A 21,005-nucleotide genomic window follows, 5' to 3' on the forward strand; every position below is an offset into this window, starting at 1 on the left:
TTACTGAGTTCCCGTCATGGCTCAGTGGTTAATGACTTTGACTAGGAACCATGAGGTTGCAGGTTCGATCCTGGCTTTGCTCAGTGGGTAAAGGATCTGGCGTTGCCATGAGCTGTGGTGTAGGTCGCAGACACGGCTCGGATCTGGCATTGCTGTGGCTGTGGTGTAGGTCAGTGGCTACAGCGCCGATTGGACCCCTAGCCTGGGAACCTCCATATGCAGTAGAAAAGGCAAAAAAAAAAAAAAAAAAGGAGTTTAAGTTCCAATTAAGTCTTGGTTGCAAACAACACAAAGTGATTCTTTTTTTTTTTTTTTTTTGTCTTTTTGTCTTTTGTTGTTGTTGCTATTTCTTCGGCCGCTCCCGCGGCACATGGAGGTTCCCAGGCTAGGGGTTGAATCAGAGCTGTAGCCACCGGCCCACGCCAGAGCCACAGCAATGCAGGATCCGAGCCGCATCTGCAACCTACACCACAGCTCACGGCAACGCCGGATCGTTAACCCACTGAGCAAGGGCAGGGACCGAACCCACAACCTCATGGTTCCTAGTCGGATTCGTTAACCACTGCGCCACGACGGGAACTCCCACAAAGTGATTCTATCTTAAGCAGAAAAGGAACTTACAGAATTGGTGGGAAGGCTACAGAATTGGTGGGAAGGCTGCAGAATTAGACTCTGCTGCAAACTCAGAGTTAGGCCACAGGAATAGGATAGTGCACTGCTGCCACATCACCACCACTGCCTCTGCTGAACTCATACCCCCCCTTCTGCATGGATTATCTGCGTTTGGGGAGTTTTTTGTTGTTTTTTTGAAGTATAGTTGATTTATAGTGTTTCGGGTGTACAACAAAATGATTCAGTTATACATTTTATATATATGTATGTATTCTTTTTCAGATTCTTTTCCATTATAGCTTACCACAAGATAATTGAACATAGTTCCCTGTACTCTACAGTAGGTCCTTGTTGTTTATCTGTTTAATATATAGTCGTGTGATTCTTTTGTGTGTGTGTGTGTTGCTTTCTTAGGGCTGTACCCACAGCATATTGAGGTTCCCAGGCTAGGGGTCTAAGTAGAGCTACACAAGCCAGCCTACCCCACAGCCACAGCAGTGCCAGATCTGAGCCAAGTCTTCAACTTATACCACAGCTCATGGTAACGCCCAATCCTTAACCCAGTGAGCGAGGCAAGGGATGGAACCTCCAACTTCATGGTTCCTAGTCGGATTCTTTCCTGCTGAGCCACGATGAGAACTTCTATAGTAGTATTGAGTCTTTTAATCCCAGCTTCCCAGTTTATCCCCCATCTTCCCTTTGGTAACCATAAGTTTGTTTGCTTTATCTGAGTATTTTTGTTTTGTGATAAATAATTTCATTTATATCTTTTTTTTTTTGGTGGGGCTCTCACCCATGACATGTGGAAGTTCCCAGGCCAGGGATCGATCCCACAACAGAGCAGTGACTTGAGCCTTGACCACTTGCCTCTGGACTGTTATTCAAGCCATGTAATTTTTTTTTTTTTTTTTTTTTTGTCTTTTCTAGGGCCGCTCCCACGACATGTGGAGGTTCCCAGGCTAGGGGTCTAATAGGAGCTGTAGCTGCCAGCCTATGCCACAACCACAGCAATGCAGGATCCAAGCTGCATCTGCAACCTACACCACAGCAACGCCAGATCGTTAACCCACTGAGCAAGGCCAGGGATCGAACCCGCAACCTCATGGTTCCTAGTCAGATTCGTTAACCACTGAGCCACAACGGGAACTCCCAAGCCACATAATTCTGAGTCTCTTCAACAAGGGTTCAGACTAATTGAGTAGCACCTGAAGCTGCAAATGAAATGAGGAGATGTAGTCTGTAGCTGTGTGGACATGGACTAGCTGAAATGTAGGAGGCTTTATTGGTGAAAGAAATGAGAGAACATATAGTGGTTGTGGGGGAAGGGGGGGGCGTGGCTTGTATTTTCGCCACAGAGGTGAAAATAGAGTAGGTATGGAGAGGGAAATTTGCTTTTGATCTGAAATCTGAATAAACAAATTCCTATTTGTAGGTAAATTAAAGTTAAATTTTTCAAAGATTACTGAGAAGAAAAGTCTCAGAAATACTTATTTTGGTACTTAGTTAAATAATTGGAGTCAGTGGAAAAATATAAACTTTAAACTGAAAAAATACTTTTATATTTTTAGGTTTTGCACATCTGTAAGTAGACCTTTGTGGAGCTCTGCCAGCCAACCCCATGGCGTCTTCTACTACTGTGCCTCTAGGATTTCACTATGAAACAAAGTATGTCGTTCTCAGCTACTTGGGACTCCTCTCTCAGGAGAAGCTGCAGGAACATCTTTCCCTACCCCAAGGTATTATCTGCGGCTTGTGGTGGTTGTATTTCAGTGGTAATAATTACTTCATGTGCAAAATATATGTTTCTAAGTAATTTAAATTTGGTTATAAGATCAAATAATACTAATAAGATGGTTAAGAATATTTAAGATGTATGAGGAGTTCCTGCTGTGGTGCAGTAGGTTAAGGATCTGGTTTTGTCTCTGGGATAGCATGGGCTTGATCCCCAGCCTGGCACAGTGGGTTAAGGGTCTAACGTTGCTGTAGATGAGGCATAGGATGTAGCTGTCGCCCAGATTTGATCCCTGGCCCGGGAACTTTCGTATACCTTGGGTATGACCGAAAAAGAAAATAAAATTTAAGATGGATAAGAATATTTAAGATGATGTTGGAATTCCCTGGTGGCGCAGCAGGTTAAGGATCCAGCATTGTCACCACACAGTGCCTCAGGCTGCTGCTATGGTGCAGGCCATATAGCTGGCCCTGAAAGTTCTCCCTCCACCACCAAATTTTTTTTTTTTTTTCTTTTTAGAGCCTTACCTGTGGCACATGGAAGTTCCCAGACTAGGGGTCAAATCAGAGCAGCAGCTGCTGGCCTGTGCCACAGCTTGTGGCAACACTGGATCCTTAATCCACTAAGCTGGCCGGGGATCACCCCTGCATCCTCACAGATACTAGTCAGGTTCTTAACCTACTGGGCCACAATGGGAACTCCTTTTTTTTTCTTTCTTGTTTTAATCTGTGCCTAAGGCTTGTGGAAGTTCCTGGCCCAGAGATCAAACCTGCACCACAGTAGTGACCAGAGCCATTGCAGTGGTAGTGCTGGATCCTTAACTCACTGTGCCACAAAGGAACTCCTTCCCCCAAGTTCCTTCCCCTGTCTTTTTTTTTTTTTTTTTTTTTCCATTTTAGCTGCTTTACAGTGTTCTGTCAATTTTCTACTGCACAGCAAGGTGACCCAGTCATACGTACATATATACATTCTTTTTTCTCACATTATGCCCCATCATAAGTGACTAGATACAGTTCCCAGTGCTGTACAGCAGGATCTCATTGCTTATCCATTCCAAAGGCAATAGTTTGCATCTATTAACCCCAAACTTCCAGTCCATCCCACTCCCTCCCCCTCCCCTCGGCAACCACAAGTCTCTTCTCCATGTACATGAATTTCTTTCTGTGGAAAGGTTCATTTGTGCCGTATATTACATTCCACATGTAAGTGGTTATCACATGGTATTTGCCTTTCTCTTTCTGACATACTTCACTTAGTTATGAGAATTTCTAGTTCTATCCATGTTGCTGCAAATGGCATTATTTTGTGTTTTCTATGGCTGAGTTGTATTCCAGTGTGTATATATACGACATGTTCTTAATCCATTCATCTGTTGATGGACATCTAGGTTGTTTCCATGTCTTAGCTATTGTGAATAGTGAACATATGGGTGTGTGTGTCTTTTTCAAGCAAAGTTTTGTATGGATATATGCCCAAGAGTGGGATTGCTGGGTCGTATGGTAGTTCTATATATGGTTTTCTAGGGTACCTCCATACTGTTTTCCACAGTGGTTGCACCAGTTTACATTCCCACCAGCAGAGCAGGAGGGTTCCCTTTTCTCCACACCCTCTCCAGGATTTATTTGTGGACTTATTAATGAAGGACATTCTGAATGGTGTGAGGTGGTACCTCATTGTAGTTTTGATTTGCAGTTCTCTAATAATAGTGATGTTGAGCATTTTTTCATATGCTTGTTGGTCATCTGTGTATCATCTTTAGAGAAATGTCTACTGAGATCTTTTGCCTATTTTTCAATTGGGTTGTTGGCTTTTTTGCTGGTTGAGTTGTATAAGTTGTTTGTGTATTTTAGAGATTAAGCCCTTGTCGGTTGCATTGTTTGAAACTATTTTCTCCCATTCTGTGTAAGTTGTCTTTTTTTTTTTTTTTTTTTTTTTTTTTTTATGGTTTCCTTTGCTGTGCAAAAGCTTGTCAGTTTGATTAGGTCCCATTGGTTCATTTTTGCTTTTATTTGTTGCCTTGGAAGACTGACCTGAGAAAACTTTTGTAAGGTTGATGTCAGCGAATATTTTGCCTATGTTCTCTTCTAGGAGTTTGATGGTGTTTTAAGTCTTTCAGGTATTTTGAGTTTATTTTTGTGCATGGTGTGAGGGTCTATGTTCCAGTGTCATTGATTTACATGCATCCATCTAGTTTTCCCAGTACCACTTGCTGAAAAAACTGTCTTTTCCCCATTTTATATTCTTGCCTCCTTTGTTAATTGACTGTAGGTGTCTGGGTTTATTCCTGGGTTCTCTGTTCTGTTCCATTGGTCTGTATGTCTGTTTTAGTGCCAGTACTACACTGTCTTGATTACTGTGGCTCTGTAATATTGCCCGAGGTCTGTGAGAGTCATGCCTCTTGCTTGATTTTTGTTCCTCACGATTGCTTTGGCAATTCCTCAGCCCCAGTCTTTTACAGTTGTTTCTCTCAGGGCCAATTTGATGTGTGATTTTTTTTTTTTTTTTGTTAAGAGCTGTTCCTGCAGCATATGGAAATTCCGGGGCTGGGGTCAAATCAGAGCTACAGCTGCCGGCCTATGCCATAGCCACAGCAATGCAGGATCCAAGCCATGTCTGCGACCTACATGATGTGATATTTTTAAAGAAATTTCTGAAAACATTTAATTTAGCTTTCATAGAAATAGCAAGCCTCTTTGTATGTTATATTTCAATGCTATTTGTGATCTTACATACACAATTTCAGTGACCAGTATGACTTTCATAAACAGGCTGGGAGAAGAAATAACATCCTTAATAGGGAATACTCTATACAGGTATGCCAGAAAGCATCTGCCTGTTCCATGTGCTCAGCTGGCTGTGAGTGGACAGTGTGTGTTACAGGGAGAGCGTAGTGGGTCTTGGAACTCAACAGATCACTTGAGTGAAGGTTAGTTAAAAGTGCTTCTGTATATTGCTTTTTTTCTTTTCCAGTTATTTACTTTCCAAATTATTTAGAGTCAAACTTTTTTTTTTTTTTTTTTTTTTTTTTTTGGTCTTTTTGCCATTTCTTGGGCCGCTCCCGTGGCACGTGGAGGTTCCCAGGCTAGGGGTCTAATCAGAGCTGTAGCTGCCAGCCTACACCAGAGCCACAGCAACGCGGGATCCAAGCTGCATCTTTGACCTACACGACAGCTCAAGGCAACGCGGGATCCTTGACTCACTGAGCAAGGGCAGGGATCGAACCCGCAACCTCATGGTTCCTAGTCAGATTCGTTAACCACTGGGCCACGACGGGAACTCCTAGAGTCAAACTGTTGAATTAGAGAGTAATAATATTCTTATGAGGAGCTTGCCATTTAAAATATATATGTGTTCTATTGGTTGTCTTACCATGTAGTGTATCATTTTAAGTTTTTTACATTATCTTAACTAGTTATAATTTCTGAAAATGCTGGATTCTGTTCTAAGACTCAGTGAGCATCTACCATAATAAGAATTGCTGGAAATCTAATTGAGTGGTTGTGTTGATAGTGTGGTGGTTAGTTCACCTGAGGCAGGAATTATATCTTAAGTATTTCTGTTTGGGGGCAGATTCTGGAAATTAATATTATGAAACACACATGGTGTTATTTTGGGTTTTTGTTTTTTGCCCTGCCTCTGGTGTAGCAGTGAACCCTCGGTACAGCAGTGACCGGAGCCACTGCAGTGACAACACTAGATCCTTAACCTGCTGAGCCATAAACATCCACATGTGATTTTTATACTTTATCCTCCTAATTCCACAGGTGCCCAACGCTGACATCATGTCTCAAGATAGTTTATTACTCCAGCCCAGTGAACAGTGGGAGTATTACCATGGTGGCCTCGGTTCCCCAGTCCTCAAGTACCATAGAGTAATGCGATTAGTCGGCATGGTGTTTTATGTCGGGGTTGTGCTGCAGCTGAGAACCTGGTACTGAGGGCTTAGCACCTTCTGCAGCAAAGACTAATCAAGTCAAGTCCCCTTTCCCCGGGAGTGAGCAGTCATTCGGCTATTGGACCTACCTGGTTGTCTTCACTGCTATCTGTAAAGATGGCTCAGAGGACAATTACGCCTTCAGTTTGTCACACTCAGCAAGGACGTATGGGATGCTTGGGGTTCATTATAGGGTGCCACTCCCAGTAGTCCACACCCCTCAAGATGACATACAGTGAAATCCATTTGTGTTTCATTAACTCCTGATTAAGGATGTTATCAATAGAACCTGAGTTAGCATAATGGGGATCATAGTTGTGCAGGGTTGGTCTCAGCCATCCACCTCAGGACCCCCATTCAGCCAAGTGAGTAAGTCCCAGAGGGACTAGTAGGTCTTTTTTTTCACATAATTGCTTACTTTTTTTCCTTTTTCTTTAGCAGGTGTGGATTGTTCCGCCTACCCCTCAGTAATAATCCAGCTCAGCAGGAGGTTTTGGCAGCCACTTGTACTCCTCACTGCTCATACAGGCTGTAGTCCAAGACCAGTCTCTTGTACTCCATGGAAGGGCATTGAGACTGATCTTCTAGGGCTGCCATCTCACTGGCTGTGGTGGCTAAAAATAAGGATAGGTTCCTGATGATTATCTGTGGGGCATGAACTCCAACACTAGGGAACAGTACTCACTCTGCTGTGTGGACCCAGAAGGCAGTGTGTCCCTGGGTAGGATGGCTTTCTTTACTTGGGGACCCAACAAGGGGACTGCAGTCCAAGGGAGTTATCACTGACTCTTAGGAACATTTTCCAGGGCAGGGTTGGCAAACAGCAGGTCTCCTGATTTTAAAGCTTTAGTTCATTAAGAGACATCTTCAAGGAGTTCCTTGGTGGCCTAGTGGTTAAGAATCCAGTGTGGTCACTGCTATGGCTTAAGTTCAGTCTCTGGCCCACAAGCTTCCATATGCCACAGGCATGGCCAAAGAAAAAAGGGGGGAAAAAAAGAAAAATCTTCAAGTCTGCAGAGAAAGCTTATTTTCTTTTTTTTTTTTTTTTTTAGAGGCACACCTGTAGCATATGGAGGTTCCCAGGCCAGGGGTTCATTTTATTTTGGTTTTTTGTTTGTTCTTTCTTTTTATGACTTCACTTGTGGCATATGGGAGTTCCCAGGCTAGGGATCAAATTGGAGCTGCAGCTGCCAGCCTACACCACAGCCACAGCAATGCCAGATCCTTAACCCACTGAGCGAGGCAGGGCTCAAACCTGCATCCTCATGCATACTAGTCAGATTTTTAATCCCCTGAGCCATAACGGGAATGCCCTTAAAATTTTTTTTTATTGAAATACAGTTGATTTACAATGTTTCAGGTATACAGCAAAGTGATAACTATATATATATATATAACTATATATATATATATAACTATATATATATATATACACACACAGTACATATATGTATATGTGTGTGTGTATACATATATGTATGCATACATATTCTTTTTCAGATTTTTTTCCATTATAGGTTATTACAAGATACTGAGTAGGGGTTTCCATTGTGGCTCTGCAGGTTAAAGACCTGACATTGTCTCTTTGAGGATATGGGATCAATCCCTGGCCTGATTCAGTGGGTTAAGGCTCTGGCTTTGCTGTAAGCTGCTGTGTAGGTCACGGATGTGACTCGGATCTGGAATTGCCAAGCCTGTGGTGTAAGCCCTTGCTACACCTCCAATTCGACCCCTGGTGTAAGCCCTTGCTACACCTCCAATTCGACCCATATGCCACTGGTATAGCCATATAAAGAAAAAAGTAAACAAACCAATAAGCAAAAACCAAAAAAACCAAGCTATTGAGTATAGTTCCCTGTTCTATACAGTAGGTCCTTTTTTTTTTTTTTTCCAGTAGGTCCTTGTTTACCTATTTTATATATAGTATGTATCTGTTAATCCCAAATTCCAAATCTATTCCTTTCCCCCTTTCCCTTTGGTAACCATAAGTTTGTTTTCTGTGTTTGTGAGTCTATATTTCTGTTTTGTAAATAAATCTTTTGTGTCTTTTATATTCCACATGTTAAGTGATACTATATAATATTTATCTGTCTCTTTCTGACTTACTGAGATCCAGTAATTTTCATATATCACAAAATAGTAATCTTTTTTTTTCCCTTTTTTTTTCTGGCTGCTGCTGTGATGTGTGGAAGTTCCCAGGTTAGGTATCAAGCCTGCACCTCTACATTGACCTGAGCTGCTGCAGTCGGATTCTTAACCCAGTGTGCCACAGTGGCAACTCCTTAGTCATGATTTTTTTTTTCCATCCATTTGAAAATGTAAAAATTCGGAGTTCCCATCGTGGCACAGTGGTTAATGAATCCGACGAGGAACCATGAGGTTGTAGGTTCGATCCCTGCCCTTGCTCAGTGGGTTAACGATCCGGCGTTGCCGTGAGCTGTGGTGTAGATCGCAGACGCGGCTCGGATCCCGCGTTGCTGTGGCTCTGGCGTAGGCCAGTGGCTACAGCTCCAACTGGACCCCTAGCCTGGGAACTCCATATGCCGCGGGAGCGGCCCAAGAAATACCAAAAAAAAGACAAAAAAAAAAAAAAGTAAAAATTAAAAAACGTTCTTGGAGTTCCCATCATGGCGCAGTGGTTAACGAATCCGACTAGGAACCATGAGGTTGCGGGTTCGGTCCCTGCCCTTGCTCAGTGGGTTAACCATCTGGCGTTGCCATGGGCTGCGGTGTAGGTTGCAGACGCGGCTCGGATCCACTGTTGCTGTGGCTCTGGCGTAGGCTGGTGGCTGCGGCTCCAATTCAACCCCTAGCCTGGGAACCTCCATATGCCGTGGGAGCGGCCCAAAGAAATAGCAAAAAAAAGACAAAAAAAAAAAAAAAAACATTCTTAGCTCGTGGGCCATATAAAAATATACACGGGGCAGATTTGGCTGATGGGCCCTAGTTTGCTAACATCTGATAACAGTGCAAAAGGAACATTATTTTTCTCAATATTATTAAGGAGTTTAGTCCATTTATACACAAAAGTAAGTGCTGTTATTTTTTTATATTAAGCCCAAATCTATTTCCTGTTATTTTTATTCTTTAATCATATTTTTATTAAAATATTTCTTTTTTATTTTGTAAGTAACATGTATTTAAAGTACTTAGAAAAGTAAAAATATAGGGAGTTCCCGTTTTGGCTCAGTGGGTTACAAACCCAACTAGTATCCATGAGGATGTGGGTTTGATCCGTGGCATTGTTCAGAGAGTTAAGGATCTGGCGTTGTTGTGAGTTGTGGAATAGATCGCAGAGGTGGCTTGGATCCCACATTGCTGTGGTGTAGGCCTGCAGCTGTAGCTCTCATTCAGTCCCTGACTTGGGAGCATCCGTATGCTGTAGGTGGAGCTCCAAAAAGCAAAAAAAAAAAAAAAAAAAAAATTAACATTTTCCCAAACTTTTTTTTAGCTGCCCCTGGGCATATGGAATTCCCAGGACAGGGACCAGGTCCAAGCTATAGTTTCGACCTAAGGCACAGCTCTGGCAGCCCTAGATGCTCAACCTGCTATGCTGGGCTGGGAATTGATTTTTTTTTTTTTTTTCTTTTTTTTGCCTTTTTGCCATTTCTTGGGCCACTGCTTCGGCATATGGAGGTTCCCAGGCTAGGGGTCTAATCAGAGCTGCAGCTGCTGGCCTACACCAGAGCCACAGCAACGCCAGATCTGAGACGCCTCTGCAACCTACACCACAGCTCATGGCAACGCCGGATCATTAACTCACTCAGCAAGGCCAGGGATCGAACCCGCAACCTCATGGTTCCTAGTCGTATTCGTTAACCACTGCGCCACGACAGGAACTCCTGGGCTGGGAATTGAATGTTTGTCCTAGTGCTCCCAATATGCCACCGATCCCTTGCAGCACAGTGGGAACTAACCAAACTTTTTTTTTTTTTTTTTTCCTTTTTAGGGCTGTACCGGTAGCATATGGAAGTTCCCAGGCTAGGGGTCCAGTTGGAGCTGTAGCTGCTGGCCTACACCGCAGCAATGCCAGATCTAAGCCTCGCCTGTGACCTACACCACAGCTCATGGCAATGCCAGATCCCCAACCCACTGAGAGAGGCCAAAGATCAAACCTACATCCTGGAGTTCCCATCGTGGTGCAGTGGTTAACGAATCCTACTAGGAACCATGAGGTTGCGGGTTCGATCCCTGGCCTTGCTGAGTGAGTTAATGATCCGGCGTTGCCATGAGCTGTGGTGTAGGTTGCAGACGAGGCTCGGATCCTGTGTTGCTGTGGCTCTGGTGTAGGCCGGTGGCTACAGCTCTCATTCGACCCCTAGCCTGGGAACCTCCATATGCCATGGGAGTGGCCCAAGAAATAGCAAAAAGCCAAAAAAAAAAAAGAAAACCTACATCCTCATGGATACTAGTTGGATTCGTTTCTACTTCGCCACAGTTTGAACACCCCCCAAACTTTTTTTTTTTTTTTTTGTCTTTTCTAGGGCCACACCTGCAGCATACGGAGGTTCCCAGGCTAGGCATCTAATCGGAGCTGCTGGCCTACACCATAGCCACAGCAACTCCAGATCCAAGCCACGTCTGATCTACACCACAGCTTATGGCAACGCCGGATTCGATAACCACTGCGCCACGACAGGAACTCCCCCCCAAACGTTTCTGTAGTTAACATATAAACTTGAATTTATGGTTTATAAGAATGAGATTATGTACATACTATTTTGTCACTTTTTTTTTTGTCTGCCCTGTGGCATGTGGAGTTCCCAGGCCTGGGATCAGAGATCAGATCCAAGGTTCTCTTGCTACCTACTCTGCAGCTGCGGCAATGCCAGATCCTTAACCTACTGTGCCTGAGTTGCTCTGGAATAGTAGGCTCCTGTGACAGTGATTCCTGCTCCTTCCCCACATTTGTTCTTCTCTCCTTTCTGGACTATGGGAAATGGTGTTTAGGCAGAACCATTTGACTGGTACTAGCCAGTGAAATGTGAGTGCATGTGATTTGTGTCACTTCTAAGCCTGTGGCATTTAAGAGCTAGTATGCCTTCTCATTCTTTTTCCTTTGCCTTGTGGTGTGTGTATGGATTTTTTTTTTTTTTTTTTTTTAATGACAGCTGATACTTTTGTGTCATTAAATGTTTCAGAGATCATCTATACTCTTTCAGTAACAAGCCAGTACTGCTTAGACACATGCCAGCCTAATCTGTTTTGGAGTATTTGACTCTGGAGAGCCTACTGCTTTTGAGTCACTTTGCTCTTCCCAATGTGGATATGTTTTACAATGGAGGAATAATAGTGACCAACCACCCTCGGTTATTGTGAGTTAAATAATTGTGAACATTGCAAATAATATTAGATTAATACGGAGTACTCTCTAAATTTTCACTGGATGGAATTCCAGACAAGATTAGCAGTGGGCTACCGGATTCTTGGGCACTTCCTATGCGCCACTCGCCCTTCATACGCTGTTTGGCTGTTGGGGAGTTGAGGGCACTGAACCTGAGAGGGTTTGGAAGTTGCCCCGGGGCCATGCAAGATGGAAGGGCCAGAGAGTGTTTTCTAGGTGTTTGAATTGCCATGCTGTTTCTATGATAACACTTAGCTTCTCTCTAATAGTGGAGGAGAAATATTTTGAACATATTTGAGTAAAAACAGAAAGATTTTTGTGAATGATTAGGACTACATGTTGGATTAGTTGCATGAATGAAAAACCACGAAGTGAGCTACTTTAAATCCTCCAGTGGTGTGTGTGGATTTAAGGGGAGATATTTGCTCCTAAGGACCACCATCAGGCAGGGTTGCTAAGAAACTGTGATGTGGTTTCCTTGCCTCCAGTTCCCCAGGTCAAAGATGGAACACAAGCAAGAGATTGGCTTTTGGATTAAGTTGCTGAAATTCCTGGCTTTATTACTGCAGTATAGACTAGACTGTCCTAATTAACATATCTCGCCTGTATACATATTAGAGTGACCAGCTGTCCAGTTTGTCGAGGCTTCTGTAAAACTGGGAAAATCCTGGGCAAGATGGGATGAGTGGCTCATCCTAAAATGCATAATTTCCCATCAAGTTAAATTCCAGCTTTTTTTTTTTTTGTATTTTCTAAGGCTGCTCCTGTAGCATATGGAGGTTCCCAGACTAGGGGTTGAATGAAAGCTGTAGCCACTGGCCTATGCCAGAGCCACAGCAACGCAGGATCTGAGCTGCGTCTGCAACCTATACCACAGCTCACAGCAACACCAGATCCTTAACCCACTGAGCAAGGCCAGGTACTGAACCCGCAGCCTCATGGTTCCTAGTCAGATTCGTTAACCAGTGTGCCACAACGGGAACTCCCCCCCAGCTATTTATTTATGGTCTTAACTGTAACAAACTCCACGCTCCACAAAAACCAAGCTTTTTCAACTCCTGGGATTTACTAAATTTGTAAGGACCTTTAAGTAATTACATAAATCTATATAGGTCAATTTTTTCCTATCTGAATGTTATAGGACCTGAGGAGTTTACCTGCTTTGATGTTTGTATTTCATTTTGTTTTTGAAATTTCTTTATATTGTTTTCTTAAGCATAAGTACAGAGTATTTATACTTAAATACAAACATATGTATGCTAACTTCTTAGAGGGAAAAATTAGGTTCTAATTGCTGTGTCTGCTGCTTTGCTATCCTATTTGCTATCTAAAATGAAAATGTGATGTAGAACTCACTTCTTTGCCATGCATTATAAATAGGATCTGCCATAGCATTCATTGCTGTAAAGTGGATAGGGTTTGGTTTCAAGTTCATGAAGCAATAGGTGTGAGAAGAAGAGGCTAAAGGAGGTAACTCTATTCGTGACTCAAGATTCTTGTCACATTAAATGTCTTTCATATTTTCCTGAATGAGTCATGTGCTTGGTACATGCTCTTCCATAAATAGTTAACTCTATACTATTCCAGAAGTTGTCAACTCTTCCAAGACTGTGTTAGTTTGTGCTGAATATGTTCAAGATTATATACTGTGACTTGTAGAAGTCCTCCTGGCTTGCATATGTGATACCAAATAATAGCTTGTGGTGTTCAACTTTGCATGTATTGGGGTTCCTGTGTGGCCAAGCAGGCTAAAGATTCAGCTTTGTCACTGCTGTGACTTGGGTGGCTGCTATGGTGCAGGTTTGATCCCTTACCTAGGAACTTCTGAGTGCTGTGGGAGTAGCCCAAAAAAAAAAAAAAAAACCCACAAAAAACTTTGCATATATTAATGTAGAACACCTTGATGTAGTCATTAATAGGGCTTTAATAATAAGACATTTCTTAGGTTAGGAAGGAGAGTAAGTTTATGTCTATTAATTAGTAATGTGGCTATTAAATACATGTCACTGTGATGCTGGCTTGTTGTTGATTCAGTCATTAAAACACTAACCTCCCATTCTTCCCTTCCTCCCTAGGCAAACACTGTTCTACTTTCTGTCTATATGAATCTCATTTGAGTGGAATCATAACATTTGTTCTTTTTTGTCTGGTTTATTTTGCTTAGCATAATGTCTTTAAGGTTCATCCGTGCTGTAGCATGTTTCAGAGTTTTATTCCTTTTTAAGGCTGAATCATACTCCATTGTATGCGTAAGGCACATTTAGTTTTTCCATTCATCTGCTGATGGACATTGGATTCTTTCTACCTTTTGGCTGTTGTGAATAATGCTGTTGTAAACATTCGTACAAATAATCTGCTTGAGCTTCTGCTTTCAGTTCTTTAGGGCACAAACCCAGGTGTAGAATTGCTGGGTCATTCTGTGTTTAATTTTTTTGAGGACATGCCATACTTTCTTCCACAGTAGCTGCATCACTTGACATTTCTATGAGCAATGCACAGGGGTTCCAGTTTCTATACACCCTCATCAACACTTGTTTTCTGTGTTTTTTGGGAGGTTTTTTTGGCCACATCTGGGGCATGTGGAAGTTCCTGGGCTAGGGGTTGAATTGGAGCTGCAACTGAGGCCTTCACCACAGCCACAGCAATGCCACATGCAAGCCTCATCTGCAACCTGCACCACAGCTTTGGGCAACACCGGATCCTTAACCTACTGAGTGAGATCAGGGATGGAACCTTCATCCCATGGACTGTGTCAGGTTCATAATCTGCTGAGCCACAACAGGAACTCCTGTAATAAATTTTGAAATTGTGAAATACGAAAACTTCAACTGTACTCTTTTTTTTTTTTTTTTTTTTTCTTTTGTCATTTTAAGGCCCCAAATGTGACGTGTGGAAGTTCCCAGATTAGGGGTTGCATTGGAGCTGTAGCTGCCAGCCTACACCACAGCCACAGCAATGCCAGAACCAAGCCATGTCTGCGACCGACACCACAGCTCACAGCAATGCTGGCAATGCTGGATACTTAACCCACTGAGCGAGGCCAGGGATTGAACCTGCATCCTCATGGATCCTGGTTGGGTTCATTATTGCTGAGCCATGATGCGAACTCCCCTTATTTATTTATTTATTTTTTATTATAGTTGATTTATGATGTTCTGTCAATTTCTGCTGTACAGCAAAGTGATCCAATTACATAATATATAGATGTATATATATATGTGTATTCTTTTTTCAAATTATCCTCCATCACATTTCATCACAAGTGAGATAATAGCTCCCTGTGCCTCAACCTTATTATTTTTAAAAGTTGCTTTGACTTTTGTGTCTCTTGCAGTTCTGTATGTGTTTTAAGCTTGTCTTGTCCATTTCTGGAAAGACAACTGGAATTCTGATAGGGATTACATTGAATCTGTAGATGAGTTTGGGGAGTATAATCATCTCAAATCAGCTTTTCAAGACAGATTGACCTAACCCAATCCCAAATTGTGGCTCACAATTCTTTCTTTCTGAGGATGTGTACTGTTTCTTTTTTTTCTCTTTCTGTCAGAAACAGGACATGTTTGATCCTGAGCACTATGAACCCAGACTTTGAGTGGGTCTTCTTTGGATTTTCTTTGCATTTTTCTCTTTCAAATCTGTCCTTGCTCGAACTGTCCCCTAATCTGCAGGATAACTGGGGAATGTGGTAACACTAGATCCTGAAAACTACCTTTGTGATTATTTTGGAATTTGTCTGTTTTTTAAAAATCTGAGAGTTCCTGTTGTGGCACAGTGGAAACTAATCTTGACTAGTATCCATGAGGATGCAAGTTCGATCTGTGGCCTTGCTCAGTGGGTTGGGGATCTGGCGTTGCCATGAACTGTGGTGTAGGTTGAAGATGTGACTTGGATTCTGAGTTGCTGTGGCTGTGGTGTAGGCTGGCAGCTATAGCTCTAATTTGACCCCTAGCCTGGGAACTGCCATGCCTTGGGTGTGGCCCGGAAAAAAAAAATTTTGTGTGTGTGGTTTCTTACTTACTGGTCCAGTATGGTATCATTTGGGGTATTAGTTTTTGTTATTGAATGAATAAGTGAACCATGTAGTCTGTACTGTTCAGTAGATAGAATGATTGTAATTATTTGGGTTGTCTAGAGCAGTATTTGTCAAGTCTAACTTGAATACTTACTAAAATAAGGATCATGGAGACCTACCCCAGAACTGCTGAACCAGATGCTTCCTACTAGGTCCTGGAAATCTTTACCTTTAATTATTATTTAATATTCTCTTGGTAAATTTTTTTTCCCCCTTTTTAGGGCCGAACTTGTGGCATATGGAGATTCCCAGGCTAGGGGTTGAATTGGAGCAGCAGCTGCCCGCCTCCACCACAGCCACAGCAGTGTGGGATCCAAGCCATGTCTGTGACTTACACACAGCTCACAGCAATGCCAGATTCTTTACCCACTGAGCATGGCCAGGATCAAACCCACATCTTCATGGATACTAGTCAGGTTCTTAACGCACTAAGCCGCAACGGGAACTCCCTCTCTTTGTAATTTTAATGTGCTCAGGGTTGGGGAAACCATAGATTTAGAGAGTATTTTGCTCCGGAAGGTTCAGGCTATAAAACTGTTGTAAATTCATTGATCTGATGTTCACTTTGAGTGCATTTCAGGGCTGGAAAATGATTGCTGACTTGCCTGACCCTTCGTTTGACACTGAAATGGGTGGATTTAGCCTGCCAAAGTCTGTTTATCTTCGAAATATTTTTCTTGGTTTATAGTGCCGGATTTAGGCTGCATTGATGCTCCTGCATAACTCTATGCTTTTGAAAGTCTGGGTGGGGTGGGGGTTGATTAAATGAAAATCTTTGAATCTGTCTGTCATTGGTTAGCTAAAGAAATAGCCTTTTGTGTCCTGACAGCAGTAGACTTTTTCTGGTTTAGGTTTTCCACATGGCTTATTATCAAGTATGACAACTTGTCGTGTGTAATTAGCATCACATTAGTCTCATGAGAATGGGTAGGCCTTTAATCAGCTGCTTTTCTTTAATCAGGCGGGATGAGGCATATGGTAACCAAGACATTATTGTCATTTATTTTATGGCAGGGTGGTGGTGTTGGAAGTGGAGTCACTGTGTATATTTTAGGTATGCAGATTTTCCAAAAAGAGGCAGATGGGAGATAAAATGAGTTCCTTATTTTTCATCGTACATCAAAAGTTACATGTTTTTATTTTTTAAATTTAAGGGGGGGTTTTTTTGGCTGCACCCATGGCATGTGGAAGTTCCCAGGTCAGAGACTGAACCCATACCATAGCAGTGACCCTAACCACTGCAGTGACAAGGCTGGATCTTTGACCTGCTGTGTCGCAAGAGAAATCCTGTAATCATATGTTTTTGTTTTTGGGTGTTTTTTGCTTTTTAGAACCTCCCTTGCGGCATATGGAGGTTCCCAGGCTAGGGGTCTAATCAGAGCTATAGCTGCCGGCCTACACCACAGCCTCAGTAATGCCAGATCTGAGCCATGTCTGCGACCTACACCACAGCTCATGGCAACACCCACTGAGTGAGGCCAGGGATCGAACCTGCAACCTCATGGGTCCTAGTCAGATTCATTAACCACTGACCCACGACGGGAACTCCTTATTTCCTCTTTTTTTAGGTGTTCTCTCTCCCCAGCAGGGTTGTTGTATATACATTGTAATCCTTTGAATCTTCATCAAGTGATAGCTATTGCTGTCATGTATTTGAGTACTGTTTTAGTCCTTACTTGACACATGTCTAGGGCAAGGGGGCTATCTCAAATAGTTTGTAATCTGGTTAGATTAATGATAATAAAACATAAAATCATTGAATGATTTAAGACCCAAGCTATGTAGTGACAGTGCCAGATCCTTAACCCACTAGGCCACTAGGGAACTCTAAAACAGTGTATATTTAAGTAGTTAAACTATGTGGCACAGACTAAATAATATAAATGCTCAAACATTAATGATATGGAAGTAATCAGTGAAGATAGTGTGGAAAAGCAGAGACTTAAATTGGTCCTTGCAGTGTGGACAGAATTGAATAATCAGAAAAAGGAAGGGGAGTCCAGGCTAGGTAAAAATTTCTTTTTTTTTAGTCAAGAAATTGACAGCAAGTCCATACTAGCTAGGAACAGAAATGAAAAATTTTTTAATGTGTCTTATAATTAATACATAATTGGGGGTAGGAATTCCTGTCATGGCTTAGCAGATAGCAAACCTGACTAGCATCCATGAGAATGCGGGTTCAATCCCTGGCCTCATTCAGTGGGTTAAGGATCTGGTGTTGCTCTGAGCTGTGGTGTAGATCACAGACACGGCTCACATCCCATGTTGCTGTGGCTGTGGTGTAGGCCGGCGGCTCTGAATGGACCCCTAGCCTGAGAACCTCCATATGCCGCGGATGCGGCCCTAAAAAGACAAAAAGACCAAAAATATATATATAGTGGGGATAAAAAGTGAATGAATTTTAATAAAATGAGAATAGGAAGACTGTACATTTCCATTGTGGGAATAATAGATCACAGATATTTAGTCTGTAAGGTCCTATATAGTAATATTAGCATTGAGCAGTGAGTTTAGTTCTGAGGAAAGGCCAAAAAAAAGTGGAGGTATACACTATTTCCTCCTTAGGTATGGGGAATACAATCCACAGTTCTCAGTGGATGCTTGAAACTATGCTGTATAGTACCAAATCCTCTATGTTTTATGTGTTTTCCTGGAATAACAAGCAGGTACCGTATACAGTCTGGATATACCAGTATGATTCAGGTGTCAGGTGGAATAGCAGACCATGACATTTCTTCACATTATTCAGAGTGGTGTGCATTGTAAAGTTTATGAATTTTATTTCTAGAATTGCCTATGTAATATTTTGGAACTGCGAGTAACTTAAACCAGGGACAAGGGGGACTGTTCTACTTAATTCCCAGGATTTTTTTCCTACAACTAGAAGCTCTACTTCTGTTTTTTGTTTGTTTGTTTGTTTGGCTACATGCACAACATGTGAAAGTTGCTTGGCTAGGGATTGAACCTCCTGCTGCAGCTATGGCAAGACCATATCCTTAACCCACTGCACTGCAAAAAGGAACTTGCACCATTTTCTTTTAAGTGGAATGTTATTAAGATAATTTTTTCTTCAGTAACAACTTTATCACATATGCCACAAAGAAATGCAGTAGAAAATGTAAATATCAAAAACAGTATTGTGTCAAAACACTGTCTCTTCATGTAATTCTAAGTAAAGACTAAAGAAATGACATCAAAATGCAGCTCAGTCAAAACAAATAGTTAATACTATTTGGGTACTGTTCTGATGATCCAGCTCAACTTGAAGATAAATTCTAGAATGCAAGGAATGGAGGGACTACCTCTCATGTCAGAAAACCTCATAAAAAGTTAGATCCAGCATATCGTATTCTTTGGCAAGAGTCTGAAATATTTGGGTGCTCTGTTTCTGATTAAAGATGAGTCAGGAACAAGGTAGCAGATGTTGAGTTTGAGGTGTTTTTGTAGAAATTTATTTTTATATTTTTTTTTTTGCTTTTTGGGGCTGCACCTGTGGCATATGGAGGTTCCCAGGCTAGGGGTCCATTTAGAGCTGCAGCTGCTAGCCTACACCACAGCCACAGCAACTCTGGATCCGAGTCACGTGTATAACCTACACCACAGCTCATGGCAACGCCAGATCCTTAACCCACTGAGTGAGGCCAGGGATCAAACCCGCAACCTCATGGGATTCGTTTCCACTGCACCACAACAGGAACTCCAAGGAAGATTTACCTTTAAAGCACTGTGTTCACCATAGCTTATGGCAGTGTCTGATCAGAATTCTCAAATTGGTGGGCATGACAGAGATTATTTGAGCCTGGGAAAAGTTAGAAGACAAGTCTCTTGAAGGCAAGTCACATCTGGAAATGTAGAAAGCCACGAACCTTCTAGTGTTCAGAATTGTAGCTTCTTGTTAAACTTTTCCACATAAATTTATTCTGAGGTGTACCCTTAAATTTAAAAAATTAACTGTTTGTATTTTTTAAATGATTTTTATTTTTTCAGTCATAGTTGGCTTATAGTGTTCTGTCAGTTTTCTACTGTGCAGCAAAGTGACCCAGTCACGCATACACATACACATTCTTTTTTTTTATGTGTCTTTTCTAGGGCCGCTCCCCCAGCATATGGAGGTTCCCAGGCTAGGTTTCTAATTGGAGCCACTGGCCTAAGCCAGAGCCACAGCAACGCAGGATCCAAGCTGCATCTGCAACCTATAAAACAGCTCACGGCAACGCGGGATCCTTAAACCACAGAGCAAGGCCAGGGATTGAACCCACAACCTCATGGTTCCTAGTTGGATTCGTTAACCACTGTGCCATGATGGGAACTCCTATACATTGTTCTTTTTAAACAATTTCTTTACTTTTTTTTTTAATTACTCAATGAATTTTATTACATTGATAGTTGTACAGTGATCTTGACAACCCTATTTTATAGCATTCCCATCCCAAACACCCAGTGCATCCCCTCACCCCCCAGCCTGTCTCATTTGGAAACCATAAGTTTTTCAAAGTCTGTGCGTCAGTATCTGTTCTGCAGAGAAGTTTATTGTGTCCTTTTTTTTAAAATTCCACATGTAAGTGGTAGCATATGATGTTGGTGTCTCATTGTCTGACTGACTTCACTTAGCATGATAATTTCTAGGTCCATCCATGTTGCTGCAAATGCCATTATTTCGTTCCTTTTAATGGCTGGGTAGTATTCCACTGTGTATATGTACCACATCTTCTTTTTTTTGGTCTTTTCTTGAGCCACTCCACGGCACATGGAGGTTCCCAGGCTTGGGATCAAATCAGAGCTGTAGCCACCGGCCTACACCACAGCCACAGCAACGCGGAATCTGCGCCACATCTGCGACCTACAACACCACAGCTCATGGCAACGCCAGATCCTTAACCCACTGAGCAAGGCCAGGGATCGAACCTCCAACCTCATGGTTCCTAGTCAGATTCATTAACCACTGCGCCACGACAGGAACTCCCATGTACCACATCTTCTTGATCTACTCCTCTGTTGATGGTCATTTAGGTTGTTTGCATGTCTTGGCTCTTGCAAATAGTGCTGCATTGAATATTGGAGTACATGTGTCTTTGCAAGTCATGGTTTTCTCTGGATAGATGCCCAAGACTGGGATTGCTGGATCAAATGGTAATTCTACTTTTAGTTTTCTGAGGAATCTCCATACAGTTTTCCACAGTGGTTGCACCAATTTACAATCCCACCAACAGTATAACAGGGTTCCTTTTTCTTCACACCCTCTCCGGCAGTTATTGTTTGTAGACTTTTTGATGATGACCATTCCGGCCAGTGTAAGGTGGTACCTCATAGT

At 42.2% G+C, this 21,005-nt stretch overlaps 1 protein-coding gene across 3 annotated transcripts in view; it reads left to right on the forward strand.

Annotated features, from left to right (window-relative positions):
- Positions 1-21,005, forward strand: part of BCL2L13 (BCL2 like 13) — a 63,844-nt gene that overhangs the window by 7,934 nt on the left and 34,905 nt on the right. For all 3 annotated transcript variants that reach the window (NM_001434927.1, NM_001434925.1, NM_001434926.1), the window contains 1 exon segment: positions 2,181-2,348. Coding sequence is in view for 2 of the 3 variants with exons in the window: in NM_001434925.1 (NP_001421854.1) it covers positions 2,231-2,348 (118 nt within the window). In the remaining variant the exon portion in view is untranslated.

Source organism: Sus scrofa, chromosome 5 (assembly GCF_054392235.1).
Source record: "Sus scrofa isolate SSC_HxYL_T2T_F1_AM1 chromosome 5, Sscrofa_HxYL_maternal_Yorkshire_Landrace_v2.0, whole genome shotgun sequence".
NCBI classification, from domain to species: Eukaryota; Metazoa; Chordata; class Mammalia; order Artiodactyla; family Suidae; genus Sus; species Sus scrofa.